Source organism: Lactuca serriola, chromosome 1, assembly GCF_051521515.1.
Source record: "Lactuca serriola cultivar US96UC23 chromosome 1, Lser_US96UC23_V15, whole genome shotgun sequence".
Taxonomy (NCBI): domain Eukaryota; kingdom Viridiplantae; phylum Streptophyta; class Magnoliopsida; order Asterales; family Asteraceae; genus Lactuca; species Lactuca serriola.
Genome location: NC_136408.1, coordinates 33,523,032 through 33,540,331, shown reverse-complemented (window position 1 = coordinate 33,540,331; position 17,300 = coordinate 33,523,032). Strand labels below are relative to the sequence as shown.

The window sequence follows — 17,300 nt, the reverse complement described above, 5'->3', positions numbered from 1 at the left end:
ATTCCGCAACTCTTTTAAATCAAAAGGATTTACTCTGAAATTATTTTAAAAGCATAAATGAAACTGGTCTATTATGGCTGTGGTTTTGGGGATGTCACATAATCATATATAAATAAACTTAATTTTGTATTCACATATGAATATTACCTCTCCCGTTGCGCCGGTACGCTTCAACGGTATATATATATATATATATATATATATATATATATATATATATATATATATATATATATATATATATATATATCATGAGATTGATCAATAAACAATTTTGTTTATAAGCTATGTTTTTATAGTTAATTACATAATAGAAGTTATATATATTTTTATGGATATTAAAATAGCTTTAGTCAAATATTACAATTAAATAAAAATAGAAGGGCGAAACGTGAAATTTACCAACACAAGTAACAACCATTCATGGGTTCTCCACCCGTTACCTTCGTCTCCAAACTTCTACCATCATAAAAAAACCCCAAAGTTGGTGCGATCGGGTGATATGTAATTCAAAATGGCGTCGTAACGAATTTGCTCTATACTATTGGCATTGATCTTCCAGTAAATTGTACTTATTCATTGGTAAGAATACTCTTGATTCAACTTAATTTTCACAAATCTTCAATTTCTTCATCATTTTCACATTATTCGTTTATCTTGTGGTTTGATTGATGCAGACCAATGGCGGGAGCCGTTTCCGCGCTTTTCATTCTCGATATAAAGGGACATTGCTTGCTCAGTCGTCACTATCGCGGTGACATTTCATCTGTTGACGCGGAGAGGTTCTTCACTAAACTCCTCGAGAATGAGGTACTCCATGAAATTAGTATCAATCCAAATATATGTGTTCCTTTACTTTTGCATATATTTCTATATCATAAAATAGAATTTGAAGTTCTAGTTTTTTTGGCAACCAAACATCTTCGAAGTGCATACCGATTCTAATTGTATCAAAGAGTGGTTGGATTTCACATTTCTGGTGATACAATTGTACTATCATATATTAAAGATCAAGTAGTCCACGACTGAAAACTTCATCATAGTTATCACTTACTAGAACTTGTGGCAATATTGTGTGATATAACTTAATATTGATTTGTCAACACTTTTTTTTTCATATGATCTTCAATTAGGAGGACATAGAGTCTCAAGGTCCAATAGTGTTTGACAGCGGTGTCTCTCATATATTTATTCAACACAACAATGTCTACTTAATGGCTGTATCCAGACAAAACTGTAATGTTGCTAGCCTCATTGTATTTCTCCACCGGTTAGCTAGTGTGAGTACACTTTACTATTTCTTACTTCTTAGTTGTAATTATAAGTTCTGCTTTTTCCTATAGTTAATATGATCATGCCATTATTACCAATAGTTCATCACATAATGCAGGTTTTTGAGTATTATTTTGGAGAGTTAGAAGAGGAATCTCTTAGAGATAATTTTGTTGTAGTGGTAAGAACCAAATTCTTTTTTTCACTTCAATTGATTAAATATTTTCGTTAATCTATTGCACATTTAGGCTGATCTTGCTTAGAAAAATATCACAGTATGAGTTACTAGATGAAATGATGGACTTTGGATACCCACAATATACAGAAGCAATGATTCTAAGTGAATTTATCAAAACTGATGCTTATAAGTTAGAAGTTACACAAAGGCCTCCAATGGCTGTCACTAATGCAGTCTCTTGGCGAAATGAAGGAATATACTACAAAAAGAATGAAGTATGACCCTCTTTTTCATTTGGCTATGATGATAACTTTATGTCATTGATATCACAAGTTCAACACTGCAATCTACATTTTTTTTCTATCAGGTGTTCCTAGATGTGATTGAAAGTCTCAACATATTAATCAACAGTAACAGGCAAATACTTCGATCAGAAGTTGTTGGGGCATTAAAGATGAGAGCATGTGTAAGGTGATTAATGATTATGGTTGTGATGTACCTTTTTAATTGAGATTTTAGCCTAACTTTGACAAAAACAAATGTCATTTTTCATAGTGGAATGCCTGAATGCAAGCTTGGGCTTAATGATAGAGTTATAATGGATGCTCAAAGCAGAGCAACAAAAGGAAAAAGCATTGATTTGGAAGACATCAGATTTCATCAGTAAGCTTTTGCAATTTTAGTGCTCATTTTATCGATATGCATGTTATTAAAAGAATACCATAATTACATAATTATTGTATATATTTATAGGTGTGTACGTTTAGCCCGCTTTGAAACTGATCGCACAATATCATTTATTCCTCCTGATGGATCATTTGATCTCATGACATATAGACTCAGTACTCAGGTTATCTTTAGCTTTATTTTTGTGATTAATTAGATTTGTTTCTTCTAAATTTCACTCAATATGTTGGTAGGTGAAACCACTGATTTGGGTTGAGGCTCAAGTTGAAAGACATGCTAGAAGTAGGATTGAGATGCTCGTAAAAGCTAGAAGCCAATTTAGGGAACGAAGGTATTTGTTATACCATGAAAATGAATCCATGATTTTGAAAATTCTGACTCAAATAATAATTTTGAATATAGCAATGCAACAAATGTCCAAATTGAAATACCTGTTCCATCCGATGCTACAAAACCTATTGTTCGGACATCAATGGGGTCCGCTTCATATGCTCCTGAACAAGATTCACTTATATGGAGAATCAGAACCTTCCCAGGTGACAAGGTAATTAAGGAATGAATTATCACCATCTATGAACCTTGATTTCTTGACATCTGTTGCACAAGACAAGACATAACAGATCAGGTTGTACTGCGTTTGGCGTGCATCAGACTGAGATAAACGTGGGACAAAAAGTTGTAATTTTTTGTCCCAACCAAAAAAGGTGGAGGATAGGGAGAGATATGTGTTTTATGCAAAAAATGTAAATACCCTTCTTATCATCGTCATAAAAAGTAACCATAAAAAGTTTGTTTAGTCGTATCAAATCTTGTTGTAAGAGATGCAACTCGGGTTTCTTCTTGTTTTCATAAACATCAACATGAACAATGACAGGAATATATGTTGGGCGCTGAATTTAAACTCCCGAGTGTAACTTATGAAGATGCAACTCCTGACAAAAAAGCTCCTATTCGTGTCAAGTTTGAAATACCATATTTTACTATATCTGGGATTCAGGTATATAACTGTATATATATCCACTTAAATAGAGGCTTTAACCCTAAGCCAGTTGGTTGAGTGACACACTTTACTAACAAATCCTAATATGATACTAATATAGATAATGTTTGTAGGTACGTCACCTAAAAGTTATTGAAAAAAGTGCATATCAGACGTTACCATGGGTGAGATATATAACAATGGCCGGTGAATATGAAATAAGACTACATTGAAAACCCCAATTAAACAAAGAGTTGTTGCATCCAACTTTAACCTTGTGTTAAACTCAAACAGTCAAACTCGAGGTTCGTAAATGGGCCACTTTTTATATGTGCAATTGCAATGAGTCACAACTCTTATTTTCTTCTTATACTTCGATCTATATCTAATTTAATAGTTTTATAGTCATACTGAGAAGAACTAACATTATGTTTTGATTTCTGAGCAAATTATGATAACATGTTTAGCTATTATTTTTAACATTTAGTTGTTAAAACTTAAAAGAAAATCGTCAATGATAATTTTTTTATTTGTGTTGAATTTATAGATATTGTCCCACATAGAAATAATACTCGTATTAATATTTTCTCATATCCTTTACCTTCAAAACAGTATTTGCTATCATAAATTCCAAAAGTTAATGATGTTACGGGTTCAAAATCAAGGATATTTTATTTAATATAGTTGTGGTTGAGTTAATAATTTTTGTCTATGTTCGAATTTTATAAAGTATCATGTATCGAATATAATTAAAGAAACTGTATAATATAGTAATAATCTTTTATTCTGTACACATTAACTTTGGCAAATTTTTAAAGGTAAAATAAATGAACTATCATTTTTTTATATATATTTGATTATTTTTATATATGATTTATCATTAAATTCAAGTGACATCTTTAAAAACTATCATTTTAACCAAGCAGTGATTAATGTTTTTTTATACACAATTTACCATTAAATATTTTTATACGATTTATCATTAAACTATATCTTAATCATCTTCTCCGGTCATCATCATCCACCTCCCACCAATAATGTCAACCTTGAGCAACAAAATTACCTTCTATCACTATCATTTGCCACCACAACAACCCATCTCATCCACCACCACAAAACTAATCTAAAACTATTGAACGAAGGTGATAACTATAGTGATGTAGATGTAGGGTTGTCTTCACGATGTAACAAAATAGGGAGATGAGGAGAGAAATGTGTAGATGGCGGCAGAAGAGATGTTAGCGGTAGTAAAAAGAGGGTGTGTGGACATTTTCACCTGAGAATATTACTCAAAAAAATAATATGTGAAATAATGTTCTCTTTTCTTTAGAATTGTGTTGGGAGAAGAATATTACCAAAAAGTTATTGATTGCTTGGAAAGATGAAAGTGAGTACATGTATACAAAAGTTAGTTTAAATGGTACATCGTATATAAAAATGTAAGTTTAATGATGTTTCTTGAATAATAAATGTGAGTTTAGTAGTGTTTTTTGATAGATAAACCAACTAGACCTATAATAGCTTGTCAAAATAGTATTTCATAAATGACAAATTTAATGGTAAATCATATACAAAAAATAAGAAAGCAACTAAATATGTATAAAAGTGATAGTTCATTTCCGTACAAAATTATTTTCTCCGAATTTTAAACCGCTTACTTTTAGGTATGTTAAATATATTTGAGACGTTGAAAAGAAACTTAGGGGTGTTCAATATATATGAAAACGGAAAACCGTACCGGTTATTAGGTTAACCAAACCATTAAAATATTCGGTTTTTCAGTTTAGTAAAAGTTCATTTTATTTTTTAACGTACTATTAAATAAAAAACCGAAATGTCAAATTATGCTTTTTTTAGGAGAATAATGCTGATGTTAAAGTACTTTTTATTTAACGATTAACATGTTTAATTAAGCTTATCATTTAACAATCGTCGTTATATGATTAGCACACCGAATATTTGATAACATTTTTTTTATGCCGGAGATCATTATTAAAAGCGTGCTTCTTGCCTCTCATTTGTCCCATTATTTTTATAGGATCGGGATGGTGAAATTTTAGTGTCAGTGATATTTGATAACACTATTTGTTTTTTTAGTTCTTTTTAATGATGTTTGTTTGATTTTTTTCGACCTCCCTCAAAGATTATATCAAAAGATTATACTTATTTTAAAATTTACGAGCACACTTACAAAATACAACTCTAATCAATCCATTAATAGGTAAATTGGTCTTAATAATGTCACCTCTATGTAATGATCTATCTTGTCGAAAATATATATTCTATAAACTACAACGTCAATATGCAATAAAGGTTTTAATGTATTCTACCTCATATATTCATATTTATTACGAATAATATATATGCCCTACCTGGAATATGAGTGTCTTTTATGGAAAAAATATTGAAATTTTTTACATACGTTTAATAGCTTTATCATATATATATACTAGGTTACAACCCGTGGGAACCACGGGTAAAGAATTTATAAAAAAATTATATTATTAATAAGAGTTAAATTTGTTTAACACTTTTTCTATTGATTATTTAAAATTAATATTAATATATATTTGTAAAAAAGTATATAAATTTGAATAGATGCTATATGACACATAAAACGAAAGTCTATTGATAATTATCAAGTTTATGTTCATGAAGCAGTTTGTTTATTATTACCTAAATCCGATCATAACTGTATCCTAAAAATGACTTTAATTCTTCATAATTTTAATTTTTAACATCAACAAATTAATTTTTAAAAAATGTTACATAAATATATTCCTAAACATATAATAATTATAATATTTTAAAAATAAATAAGTTTTTATAGTTAAAACTCATAATTATGAATCAATCATTTTCAATAAATTATTAATTAAAGGATTAATGTTTTTTTTATTTACGTAAATCCAGAAATAAATTATTATAAAATAAAATAATCAAATTTTTTTGCTTCATAATTTTTTACCCTTCGTGGAACACAAAGTTTATTATGGCCGTGAATATGGTTGAATGATTATTTATTGAAACTTCAGTAATATTTTGTGGGTTATTTGTAAAGTTTTATTGTTAAAAACGAATTTATAACAAAATATGCATAAAAACCGATTTAAGTAAATTACATGCTAGTTACTGGAAAAAAATTAAGTTTTTATTTACATAAATTGTAGATATTTATGCAAAATACCATAGAAATATGAGTTATTACAAAGTAGTTAATCGAGTAGGGGCAAAAAAGTAAATTGTGATGCTAATTTTCTATTATGTTACAACAAATACACACAAAAAAAACACATATGGAAATAGTATATGTTCTTATAGAAATAGTATATGTTCTTATGAAAAAGTTGTTAAAAACACAAATCTTATAAAGTACAATGTAATATTCTGCATGGAATGAAAGTATGCTACTATTAAGGGATAAAAATGCAGAAAAAAAAATTAAAAAAGTTTAATTAAAGAAGGTCGCCTTTTTATTTTGTGGATTATTTGTGAAGTTTTATTGTTAAAAAGGAATTTATAACAAAATATGCAGAAACAACAAATATATCCTAATAACTTGAAAGTATGTTGCTATTTTCTGCATAAAATGAAAGTATGCTGCTATTAAGGGCTAAAAATGCAGAAATAAATTGTTATAAAATTAAATAATCAGTTTTTTTGCTTCATAATTTTTTACCCTTTGTGTAATACAAAGTTTATTGTGGTCGTGAATGAGGTTAACATATTATACGGGTGGAAAACTTCCCAAAAATGCACCAATTGGATTTAAAAGTCACAAAAAGAGAAACAAATATTAAAGAGAGAAAAATTCCATGGACTTACCAAACAAATAAAATAAAACAGAAATACACATACAAACACAAACTACCATTATGTCCCTGTACATAAATTTTGCGATTAAAGGGCAAATTTGTCAATTACCATTATATCCATGTACAGAAAATTACAATTATGTCCCTGTACAGAAAATTTGCGATTAAAGGGCAAATTTGTCAATTATGGAAAAAACTTGAATATATATGCTTGGATTAGATTTCCTTTTTCGGGTATTATGAAAAAACTTGAATATATATGCTTCTATAAGTAATTTTGATTTAATATCTATGTATTGGTTTTTGTTTTTAAATTAATAGTATCAAATTTATGAACCAGTTAATACTTATTTTGCTTTATGTGGCATATGTTTTTTAGGTTAGTTGTTCAAATGGCATGTGAGTAGCTTAGGTGTCCACCATCATATTTTTGGTGTATCAGGTCGTTTTACAGAGTGACACGACGATGAAGATCCATACAAATTCTTCGAATGGGATGTCACATATGACGATATCTATCCACTCGGTGTTCGTCAACAGGTCGATATATATCCAATCATTCAATAACTTTACTCCAATCAACATTTTTTACGTTTGATTTCTCAGTTTTGTGTTTAAACAAAAAAACATACTAAAAGTTTCATGTTAAAAGTAATACTTTCGTTAATATTAAGATACGATGGTTAATATTAAACAGAAATAGCAACATCAAGGGAGCAAATAAAGGTCGCCATTTTCTGTCCATGACTGGGAAACAGGGGCTTAAAAAAACAATTTAGTTCATAAAGAGAAATAGCAACAGTTAAGCAATTCCACACACTCATACACATTGAGAAGCAAAAAGTGATGTGAAAAAAAGAACACAACCATTAAAAAAAAAAAAAAAAAAAACAAGAAAAAACAAAAGATAAACAAACAATCTGAAAGCAGGTTTTTATAAAGTTACTGAAGCGATTGAAGTCTGTGATTGAGTGGACGATTTTCAACTGTGATGATTGTAAACCTTGGAAATACGATGCTGTAAATAAACAATTGATATCATATGTTTGAATTATATATTGAGCAGAATACGATCAAATTGAATGCAATTGATATTATACCTTATATAAGAAATTGGATACCATAATAACATGCATTGAATCGGGTATGTAATGAATTTTTGAGTTAATATGTACAGCTGTTATCACTGAGTAAATGGAAAGAAAACAGGGCGTTCTATATATTTTGATTTGTAATTGAAACAAAGTAGGGGTATAATCGGTATTTAACTTTGGAATAATTCTGCTGTTTTGAATTGACACGTGGAGGGTTGGTTTTGTTTATTAGATAGGGAGATATTTTTTTGGGTTTATCCTATTCAACAAAAATCATTTCAAAAGTTTTACCTTCTAATTTAATTCGTACGAGTCAATATTACTAGCCTGATATTTGGATTGAAACTTGAAATTGAAAATTGGAATTTTAACTGGAGTGGGTGTTGGGCCTTTTGAATATTAGATGGTCCATATTTATTTTACCCAAGTACCCAACCAAAATATGCAGCCCAGAGGTTTGAGCTGAGCTCCACTCAAAATTTTCCGAGTGCGACGGCGGATGGCGGAGAGGAAAAGGGGAATCACAGATGGCGGGAACCAACGAACTCAATTCTCAAGAAAACGAAGATTCCTTTCAATGGGATGAACAGTCACAGCTGTATTACCATGCCAGGTTATAAATGAGTTCATGTAATCTTCGTTTTCAATTGTTGTGAAATTCTACTTTTTCATCAAGGATTTCAAGAGTTTCTGAACGTCTTACTACAGTCGAGTCAGCTGACTCGATTGTGTTGTGAAATACATTCATGTTGAAGTATATCTTAATATTCAGAATTTGATTTTTTTTTTAAAACTTGATTTTGGTGATTAATGACTATGAGTAAGCCGTAAGCGCTAGGGTTTTTTCAATTTAATGATTTGTACGTTTTCTATTTTCGATCAGTGGATTTCATTTCAATTTCAAAATCGCATCCATCCTGTCATTTTACTATCTTATGAAGTGGAAACCGAAACACTCTTTCGTTTTCTTGCAGTAGTGGGTTCTATCATGACCCAGCTGTGGGCTGGTATTATAGCAGCAACGATGGTCTGTATTACAAATTCGAAAACGGGAGTTATGTGCCATGGGAAACAGACCAAGTGAGTTCAAATCCCTTCCTCTTCCTCTACATTTTCAGGTGTTCTTTCCCAATTTATTAGTTTTGGTATCAATTTTGAGTAACTTCTAACTTTCAGGCTGATGAATCAAATGCAAATCAAGGCATAGGTACTGTCGGTGATGATTCTGTTCATGAACAGTCTTACCAAAATGCACCTTGCGATACGAATACAAATGATGTTAAGTTTGAAGATGGTGAAATTGAAGGTTATGTAGTAGAGGAAGCAACCCCCAATGAACCAACAGGTGATTTTACATATCTACATTTCACTTTTTTTGTTCATCTTGCTGTTAATTTCATAATTAATCAATATAATAAACAGGATTACTAAAATAGTAAACAATTATATGGCTTTTTTTGCAGTTGATATGAACTGTTTAACCGAAGGTCTGCCTGAAAATCTACCACCACCTTCTGAATGGTACTTTTTTTTTGCTAAATACTTATGTTATTTCTTTTATTTGAAAAATGAATTCTCTTGGCTTCTATTTTTTCTTCAAGTTATGGTTGATGTCTCTTTTCTTGTTTATAGGCTAGAAGACACACTTATTGAACTTTATTTGTCTGGTTATTCCAACAAAACAATAGATGATGCTTCTGATACAAGGGGTGAAGATGTAAATACTCCAGCTGATGGTTTGTGAAAGATCTTTTTGTTAGCCTTTAGATAGGCATTGATATGGTTCTTGCAAGACTTAAAACAGGTGTAGCTTTGTCCAGGTGTAGACAATGATGATGCTTATGAACTTGAAGAGGGAGAATGGATCCCAGATGAGACTCGTGAAATAGTTGATGGAAGTGGAGTTGCTTCAGATGAAGGTTAACATGATTTTTCCAAATTTTGCTCCTCGATATATACAACTTTATGATGGTTATTAATTATAATAAGTTATAGGTTATTAGTTTGCTCCTTGAAATTATGATTAATAAAATTTTCTTGTCCTTTTTGCATTGGTTTATAGATCCTTTTGGGGATGAAGAAATGTGGCGTGCACAATACGGTCAGGCAATCCAATCAGACAAAGAGGTTGTAGTTTTACCAGATTGCCCTGTTGTTGACTTGTGGGATTGGTCAATGGTAATGTCAACAAAAAAGAATGGAAAAGGTCGCGTATGCAGATTAGTAGGCAGATTAATCAAAAAGTCCACTAAACTCCACCCCTCAATGCCTTCAAGTCGCCCCCTTCTAAAAACCGCTCCAATATGTGAAGCCCATCTTGATCTAGTAAGAGTTAGATCAGGTTCGTCTGTCTACTTAAAGCTCTTTTGGGTTTTTTTTTTTTTTTTTTTTTTTTTTCTTTAACATGAGTATCAGGAGGGCATTTATGTCATTGCACAGGCAAGAGACTTAGAGCAGGTCTTTTGGATGGGACAAAAAAGTAAATTGTATGTCCCATTGATATTAGTCCAACACAGTACAAATTGAGGAGGGCATTCACGTCTTTTTCACTTTTCTTTATCTTTGGTGCAGGTCGTGTATACAAGTTGAGGAGTCCAAAAGTTGCATATTTAGCTACTTTGTCATCTTATGATTCCTCAAACCCAACCAAAGATTGGGGCTTCCCGAAGCTAACAACAAACAAGGAAGCCCAAACCAAATCTAGTCGACATGTTGAATCCAAGAATGTGGGACCCCATATTGGATCAGCAAAGGAACTGTCTTCAAGTGAAAAGGTGATTGTTTTGATTTTGAAATTTGTTATATATCATTTTGTGTTAAAATGTTTATGTAAAATGATGTCAGCATAAGGGAGGGGTGTATAGAGATAGAGCTGCAGAGAGAAGAAGTCTTCATGGTGGGTTTGGTGTGGGTCCTGGGCAAAAAAAATCAGCGGATGATATTGATTCTTGTTCAGCATTATCTCCTGTTTTTGAAACTCCAGAAGATGCTGCAGCTGAAGCTTTGAATATGTCATTTGGAGTAGGTAGTTATGCTAGACGGATGCTAGAAAACATGGGCTGGAAGGAGGTAAACATAAATATTTGGTTTATATTTAGTCCAGGTAAAAAAGATAAGCCTACCCTGTTTTACATGATGCAGGGAGAGACACTTGGGAGCAGCATGAAGGGTGGTTTAACGGAACCATTACAGGCAGTTGGAAACAAAGGAAGCTCAGGTTTGGGATGGAATAACAACACTAATTGGAGGAACGCATCATTTTAATCTAATTTTTTAGTAGGGCTATTTTCCATGTACATGTATATAGAAAATATACGCTTGTTATATGGGTCAAGAATATTGCTTCGTATAAAGTTTATGTTCATTGAGAGTGCATTAGTTACATGAGACTGAGATCAGATGGGTGATGATGCCTCAGTGACCAATAACTTGCTGTTTAAATAATTAAATCCAAAAGTTTAAATGATTTGATTTCTAAAGTTATATAAGCTGTGGCTTTTTCATAATGATCACTGAAAGTTCTGAAACTATATGCACCATCCATGTCATTTGTGAAGAAGCAAATTCAAATTGTAATCAAAACTAGTACAGCTCAGTAGCAAATTCAAATTGAAATTTCAAAACGACATATGAATATTTTCATGTTCAATATGTCAAAAACACCTTTAAGCCTTGTCATTCTCAGCTTCCATTGACATTGTGACCTCGTCATCATTAACATCTTTATTATCGGCGACGGCAACTACAGTTTTTTCCTCTACCATGTCCATGCCCTTTTGCTGCTGCAGTTTCCGCCTTAATCTTTGGATCTCAGCATCTTTATCTTCAAGCTTCTCTTCCAATATTAGCACCTAAAACACCCCAAAACAAAACCCTTAACATGTTGCTGAAAATAAAAAGGTAAATGGGTAAAAATGCCACCCAACCCAACATGAGGAAGCTAATTAAATGACAATGAAGCTGACCATTTCATTTGATTTTTCAACGTCGTCTGTAAGTCCCTCCAAGTGCTTGCACAATCCTGCATCATATTAATAAATGATACAGCCTTGATATATAGAATTAAATCAACATATAATTAATAATTAATAAATAAACAAAAACCAACCTTCAAACTGGCTTCTGAGTTCAATATTTTGAGATTTCTGCAAAGCAAGTTTTGTCGACAACTCATGTATCTGCAAAACCAGAAATGACACTTTTTCCCATTAAGTCCTAAAGTAACTTCAAATTATTTATTAAATGTATATAACTAATTTATTCTGTTCCTCAGATAACTTTTAGATATGATTTATCATTATCTTATATCTAACCTTTCCTTCTTTGGCTTGATTTCCAATCTCCTCATTCTCTTCCTGCAGGGTCCTGCACTTGGCCATTAACATCTTCCCCATTTTGCTTTGTGGAGTGAAGTTGACTGCAGCAACATTATCCTGCAACTCCTTCACTTTTTTATCCTTCTCCTCTACCAAATTCTGAAATCACAATTGCAGTCACTCCTTAATAAAATATATATATATATATATATATATATATATATATATATATATATATATATATATATATATATATATATATAACAAACCAAAATTGCAGATAATTAATAGCAACCTAGTTTACATATTGCTATTATCTATAATAGCAACATACTTAATTTTCCTACGAATTTGCGTATTGTACTTTATTTGTTACATATTGCTATTATCAGTTAAGAAATATAAGTATGTTGCTATTATGAGTAAAATTATTGTAAATAAGTTGCTATTGTAAGTTACATTTGCTATCTTAGGTAAAAATTAAAGTATGTTGCCTATATTAGTAAAACGAGTAACTCTATTGCTATTTCCTGCAACTTGCCCTAATAATAATAATAATAATAATAATAATAATAATAATAAAGAAGAAGAACCTTCAAACGCATAAACTCCTCATGAATTGCAGGATCAAGTAACAGTCTTCTTGCCTGTAAATTTTTACACAAAAAGAGGGAATTTGAAGTATGCCAAATACATTAACGAGAGACAATTTGATTTAGATAACTACATTAAGTTACCTGCATTGCTAGAGGCTTGAGTTGTGATCTTAAATCCCGAACTGCAGACTGAAGCATTTCAAAAACCAATTTCATCAGTTGACATATAAATAAATATAAAGGCATTACAAATTTACAATTTACATCTGTGTAACGAAAAAAGAAACAAGCACCTTCAAATCTGCTATTTCCTGCTCTCGTTTTGCAATAGTCACTATAAATGCAGCTTCCTTTTTCTTTGCTTTTTCTAGCTGAATATAAATATAAAATCAACAATATATATTTGCATTAATTTGCCACCACAACACAAAAGCATTTTAAGTTTTTGAAACCAAACCTGTTCTCGCACTGATTCCTCAGAAGATTTTAAGTTCTGGAGATAATTGATGACAATTCTAGGTTCTGCATTGACAGCAAATCATCAGTAACCATTATTCCATAACACAAGCTTCTCGTAAAGAAAATTTATATATTTAAATAACATATTTTCTTGTAAGGTGTTAAATGAAATATAATAGTTTATGAAACCAACCAACAGATGAGCCTGATGGAATGAAGGATTCTTTCTGAAATGCAGAATGCCACTTCTGAACTTCTGACTTTGCAGTTTCAAGCTCCGACTATAAGACATTACAATAGTATTTTAGATTAAAAATCATTTGTTGCATAATAATGGAAGGTGCGGAAGTAAGAAAGAATTATTAAAAAGAAAAAAAACAGTTACGTACTTGGCATGTTGCAAGACTATCGTTACAGCTTTGGAGACTACAAAAGACAAAGCACAAAAAGAGATGCAAAAGGGGATTTATATTTTGATTCAAATGAAAGTGTTGTGAAAAAACAAAACCTTAAAAAGGGGATTTATATTTGATTAAAATGAATTGATGATACCTTTCACGAAGGGATAAAATCATCCCAGTTGTCACACCTGGTGCAGTTTCTTCTACTTTTATGTTAGCCTGAAATGCAAACAAAGTAACATAAAACATCACATTTATAATAAAATATCCAGGGATATAGGAGAATACAAGCATCCCATTGACAATCTGATATACCCACGATGAATTAAGTTTTTGAAGAAGTAATGAGAAACTAGAGAGATAAGAGGCCAGAACTGGAATAAAAGTAGCCAAAAGCTTAAAGCAAAAAAAGAAAAAAAAAAGAGAAAGAACATAAATGAGTCCACTCTAATATATAGAATGTTTATATTCGTTGTTAGTTCTGTGTCAATTGTCATATCTAAACAATTTGGTTATCAGGGAGAGGGTAGCTATCTTTTGTGAAATCTGGAATCTATTCCTTTAGGGAGAGTGGCTATCTTGAATCAGTCAACCTATCTGTTTGTTCTTAAATCATTTGAGTAATAGTGAAGGAATTGCAGTTTGTTCTCTTCATTTTGAGTTGTTTTTGTTGTGTGTTACTCGTTAGATTAAGTGAGTTCATAGCATAGGTAAAGAGTTGCAGCAAGGAAACTAATTACAAAAAGAAAAGTAAAATTACCCAGCCATCCCTAATTCTCTGATTTATCTCATCATGATTCTAATTCTTCAAGTTGTAATAGCCAATTTGACAATGTGCATCCAAACTAAACCATGAATTGTCTTGTTGACTTGATAAACCCTGGCATGTTCCAATCCAAAAACCAACTTACTCCAACTCTCTTGAACTGTGAATTATTGGTGGTTCCTCTATAACACTTCCTTATCACAATAACTAGTATTTGTTCTAATAAAACCCGAATAAAACAGAATGGATCTCTAACATGTCTTCATGGCAAGATTCTCAGTAGTGATTATGAATAAAGAACTTAAACAAATACTGATTCAGTTCCAAATAATTCATCTTAAAAAGAAAGTACTAATCCTAAGTGACATGAGTACACTAGGAAGGAATCCTCCTTGGTTTAGATTTAGCAAGAACTAAGAATGAACGCTATTTAGGACATGCGTATCACAGATAGAACTGTTCTTACAATGCAGACTTCGATTATCGAGATGAGGGTGCGTATGTTGATACGAAAAAATGTCGTGAATTAACTAAAACAAAACAAACCTTTTTGGAGCCAAAAATATCATCTTCATCATCATCAAGATCCCCAAATCCCCTCTTAGTGCCTAAAGTCACATTAGACAAGCGAAACATCATACATAACCAGTTACACTAAAATCAGAAATAGTTGAACACTATTTGCTCTAAATTCACGGATTAATTCACACCTGAGACCCTCGTAGGGTTGGCTCCTGGAAAATCACCACCGAAATCATCATCCTGCGATTCCGTTAATTAGAAAACAAATAATCTACGAATAATGTGATGCAAATAGTAGTGCATCAAAATTAGCACAACCAAACCCTAGAATTCACTACTTACGTCATCGATATTAGAATGAGATGCCATTGGTGCTAATTAAACCCTAAACTTGTCTGGAATTGAAATTCGGTTGTTTTAGCTCAGGGGCGAGGGTGTGAGAGTGATAACTAGTACATAAATTGGCAAACCGGGAGGTTGTAATTGTACTACCTTTTATGAGTTTGCAATAGCTTCGTCCAATTTTACAAAATCTTCCAAGGAAAATAATAAAATTTTGAAGGAAAAAAAGGCCGGTGATTTTGCAATATCATCATCAAAATCATCTAACGGGCTGAGGGCGAACGATTTATTGTTTGGGCTGCGAAATGGGCTAGATGTGGTCTTCTTTTTAAACTACATTCTTTTAATTTTAGTTTATCATTATTATTTTTTTAACTTTTATTTTGTGTGTATGAGGATTTTTCTCTAATGAGAATACCACAATGACAACATTCTACCAAACACAGTAAGTTTTTCCTTCATTTATATATTTTATAAGTTTTATGTAGCATTTTATATGTTTTTATTGTATTATTACTACAAATAAGAGATTTATATAGATGATATCTGTAATAATATCATATTTATGTTATAACACACATCCCTAAGTATGGGTTCGGTGCGTCCCTTCCCTTCTGCCAAAAAAAAAACCATAATTTTTTAGGCCTTGGGCCCTATTTAAAGGCACAGACCCTTAAGGTTTTGTCATTTCGTATCCTCCATCCTCAAAGAACATACCTTCACTCAACCGCTAGCCTCCTTAGTGTATCCTTGAAGTTTTTTATCTTCTTTGTGAAGCTTAAAGTCGAAGGAATTCCTTTTTGGTGCAAGGAAGCTTGATTCAAGTGTAGATCCAACCTTTTCATCTCATCTTTGGACCTTTGTGAGTATAAATTTCTTATCTTTATGTTTCATTTTCTTAGATCTAAACTTTGCATGTGATTTTGGTTTCTTTGGGGCCTTTTCTATGGAGTTTGGAAACTCGAGAGCAATATGTTTGGATTAAGATGCTTTCTAGATAATTTTATGGAAGAAAAATGAGAGTCTATGCATTCTTTATGGTCCATGCATTGATTTTTGGCCCTTAAAGTCTCTTATGGTGTTAGCGTTTGAATTTGTGGATGATTGAGACATGGATCTAGATAAATTTGGAAATTTTATCCATTAAAACCCTTAGGAGATTCAAATTTGAAAGGGCTAGGCCTTGGCTATAAGGATTAAGTGCTTAATATTTGAGGGTGGTAATCTGAAAGGCGTGACACACGTGTTTGGATAGTCGAGGCTCCCTTAAGGGTTTTTCCAAATTATTTTGTTGCGACTAGGGCATGATGTATATGTCTATTGTTGTGGTGCACCTAGCTGGTCATTGACTTTGACCATTGACCTTTGACTTTTTGATCGGTTTAACTGTGGGTTAAACTTTGAAGGATTAAGTTATAGTCTGAGGTTTGACCTCCAATTATTATTTATGAGGTTCGTAAGGTCAATTCTTACGAGTGCTGTGTAGTTGTTGTTAAGATTCTCTTGTTTAGCTCAGGTGGGTTTTCTCACTATAATGTTTGTGACATTGTATGTCCAATATGCTAGGTTGGATGGGTACTATTAGATTATGAATTTATGTTTAGGCTAGTTAGTCTATTTATTTATCATAAGTTGGATGTTATAGGAAATTGGTTATAAGCCTTCGGGCCCATTAGGATGGCAACTAGAAGTAAAATAGGCCTATGGGGTGATGACATTGCCTACAACCACACTGAGGTGTTGACTATAAGCTAGTAATAGCTAGAAGTTCAATAATTCTTTGGGATGACGACCTTACGTCTATAGGTCCACTGAGGTGTTGGTTATAAGTTAATGATAATTGGAAGTTTAACATGCCTTTGGGATGATGATC

General features: G+C 31.8%; 3 protein-coding genes across 4 annotated transcripts; 2 read left to right on the top strand and 1 right to left on the bottom strand.

Annotated features, from left to right (window-relative positions):
* Positions 1-451: 451 nt before the first annotated feature.
* On the top strand, positions 452-3,603 carry LOC145067991 (AP-1 complex subunit mu-2-like). The gene is made up of 12 exons (XM_079015002.1): positions 452-582; positions 678-810; positions 1,134-1,280; positions 1,391-1,453; positions 1,549-1,725; positions 1,818-1,921; positions 2,006-2,113; positions 2,204-2,300; positions 2,371-2,468; positions 2,540-2,681; positions 3,012-3,134; positions 3,251-3,603. Exons 2-12 carry the CDS (start codon positions 682-684, stop codon positions 3,347-3,349), a joined length of 1,287 nt encoding a protein of 428 aa, XP_078871128.1. The 5' UTR covers positions 452-582; positions 678-681; the 3' UTR covers positions 3,350-3,603.
* Positions 3,604-8,455: 4,852 nt separating this feature from the next.
* On the top strand, positions 8,456-11,491 carry LOC145082106 (D111/G-patch domain-containing protein). Of its 2 annotated transcripts, none has more exons than XM_079023299.1 (10): positions 8,456-8,638; positions 9,003-9,105; positions 9,202-9,370; positions 9,489-9,546; positions 9,658-9,761; positions 9,846-9,944; positions 10,088-10,366; positions 10,597-10,799; positions 10,870-11,094; positions 11,167-11,491. In XM_079023299.1, the coding sequence occupies exons 1-10, from the start codon at positions 8,553-8,555 to the stop codon at positions 11,287-11,289; spliced, it is 1,449 nt and encodes a 482-aa protein (XP_078879425.1). In that variant the 5' UTR covers positions 8,456-8,552; the 3' UTR covers positions 11,290-11,491. The 2 variants fall into 2 exon arrangements, with proteins under 2 accessions (XP_078879425.1, XP_078879424.1); XM_079023298.1 differs by having other exon boundaries at positions 8,457-8,638; positions 9,000-9,105.
* An 82-nt stretch (positions 11,492-11,573) lies between these two features.
* On the bottom strand, positions 11,574-15,614 carry LOC145082132 (FKBP12-interacting protein of 37 kDa-like). Its single transcript, XM_079023300.1, has 14 exons — positions 15,428-15,614; positions 15,274-15,325; positions 15,110-15,171; positions 13,949-14,016; positions 13,786-13,822; positions 13,590-13,677; positions 13,395-13,459; positions 13,231-13,308; positions 13,079-13,126; positions 12,935-12,988; positions 12,339-12,500; positions 12,134-12,203; positions 11,991-12,046; positions 11,574-11,876 (listed from the first exon to the last, which is right to left on the bottom strand). Exons 1-14 carry the CDS (start codon positions 15,452-15,454, stop codon positions 11,691-11,693), a joined length of 1,053 nt encoding a protein of 350 aa, XP_078879426.1. The 5' UTR covers positions 15,455-15,614; the 3' UTR covers positions 11,574-11,690.
* Positions 15,615-17,300: the final 1,686 nt, after the last annotated feature.

What these genes read in the sequence shown, in the direction of transcription:
- LOC145067991 (XM_079015002.1), top strand. Translation starts at nt 682, where the DNA reads ATGGCGGGAGCCGTTTCCGCGCTTTTCATTCTCGATATAAAGGGACAT. An exon ending in GAACCTTCCCAGGTGACAAG is followed by an intron (nt 2,682 to 3,011) that starts GTAATTAAGGAA and finishes GAACAATGACAG; the next exon opens with GAATATATGTTGGGCGCTGA. An exon ending in TTACTATATCTGGGATTCAG is followed by an intron (nt 3,135 to 3,250) that starts GTATATAACTGT and finishes TAATGTTTGTAG; the next exon opens with GTACGTCACCTAAAAGTTAT.
- LOC145082106 (XM_079023298.1), top strand. Translation starts at nt 8,553, where the DNA reads ATGGCGGGAACCAACGAACTCAATTCTCAAGAAAACGAAGATTCCTTT. An exon ending in TGCCATGGGAAACAGACCAA is followed by an intron (nt 9,106 to 9,201) that starts GTGAGTTCAAAT and finishes TCTAACTTTCAG; the next exon opens with GCTGATGAATCAAATGCAAA. An exon ending in AACTGTCTTCAAGTGAAAAG is followed by an intron (nt 10,800 to 10,869) that starts GTGATTGTTTTG and finishes AAATGATGTCAG; the next exon opens with CATAAGGGAGGGGTGTATAG.
- LOC145082132 (XM_079023300.1), bottom strand. Translation starts at nt 15,454, where the DNA reads ATGGCATCTCATTCTAATATCGATGAC. An exon ending in CTCATTCTAATATCGATGAC is followed by an intron (nt 15,326 to 15,427) that starts GTAAGTAGTGAA and finishes ACGGAATCGCAG; the next exon opens with GATGATGATTTCGGTGGTGA. An exon ending in TCAAGCCTCTAGCAATGCAG is followed by an intron (nt 12,989 to 13,078) that starts GTAACTTAATGT and finishes AAAAATTTACAG; the next exon opens with GCAAGAAGACTGTTACTTGA.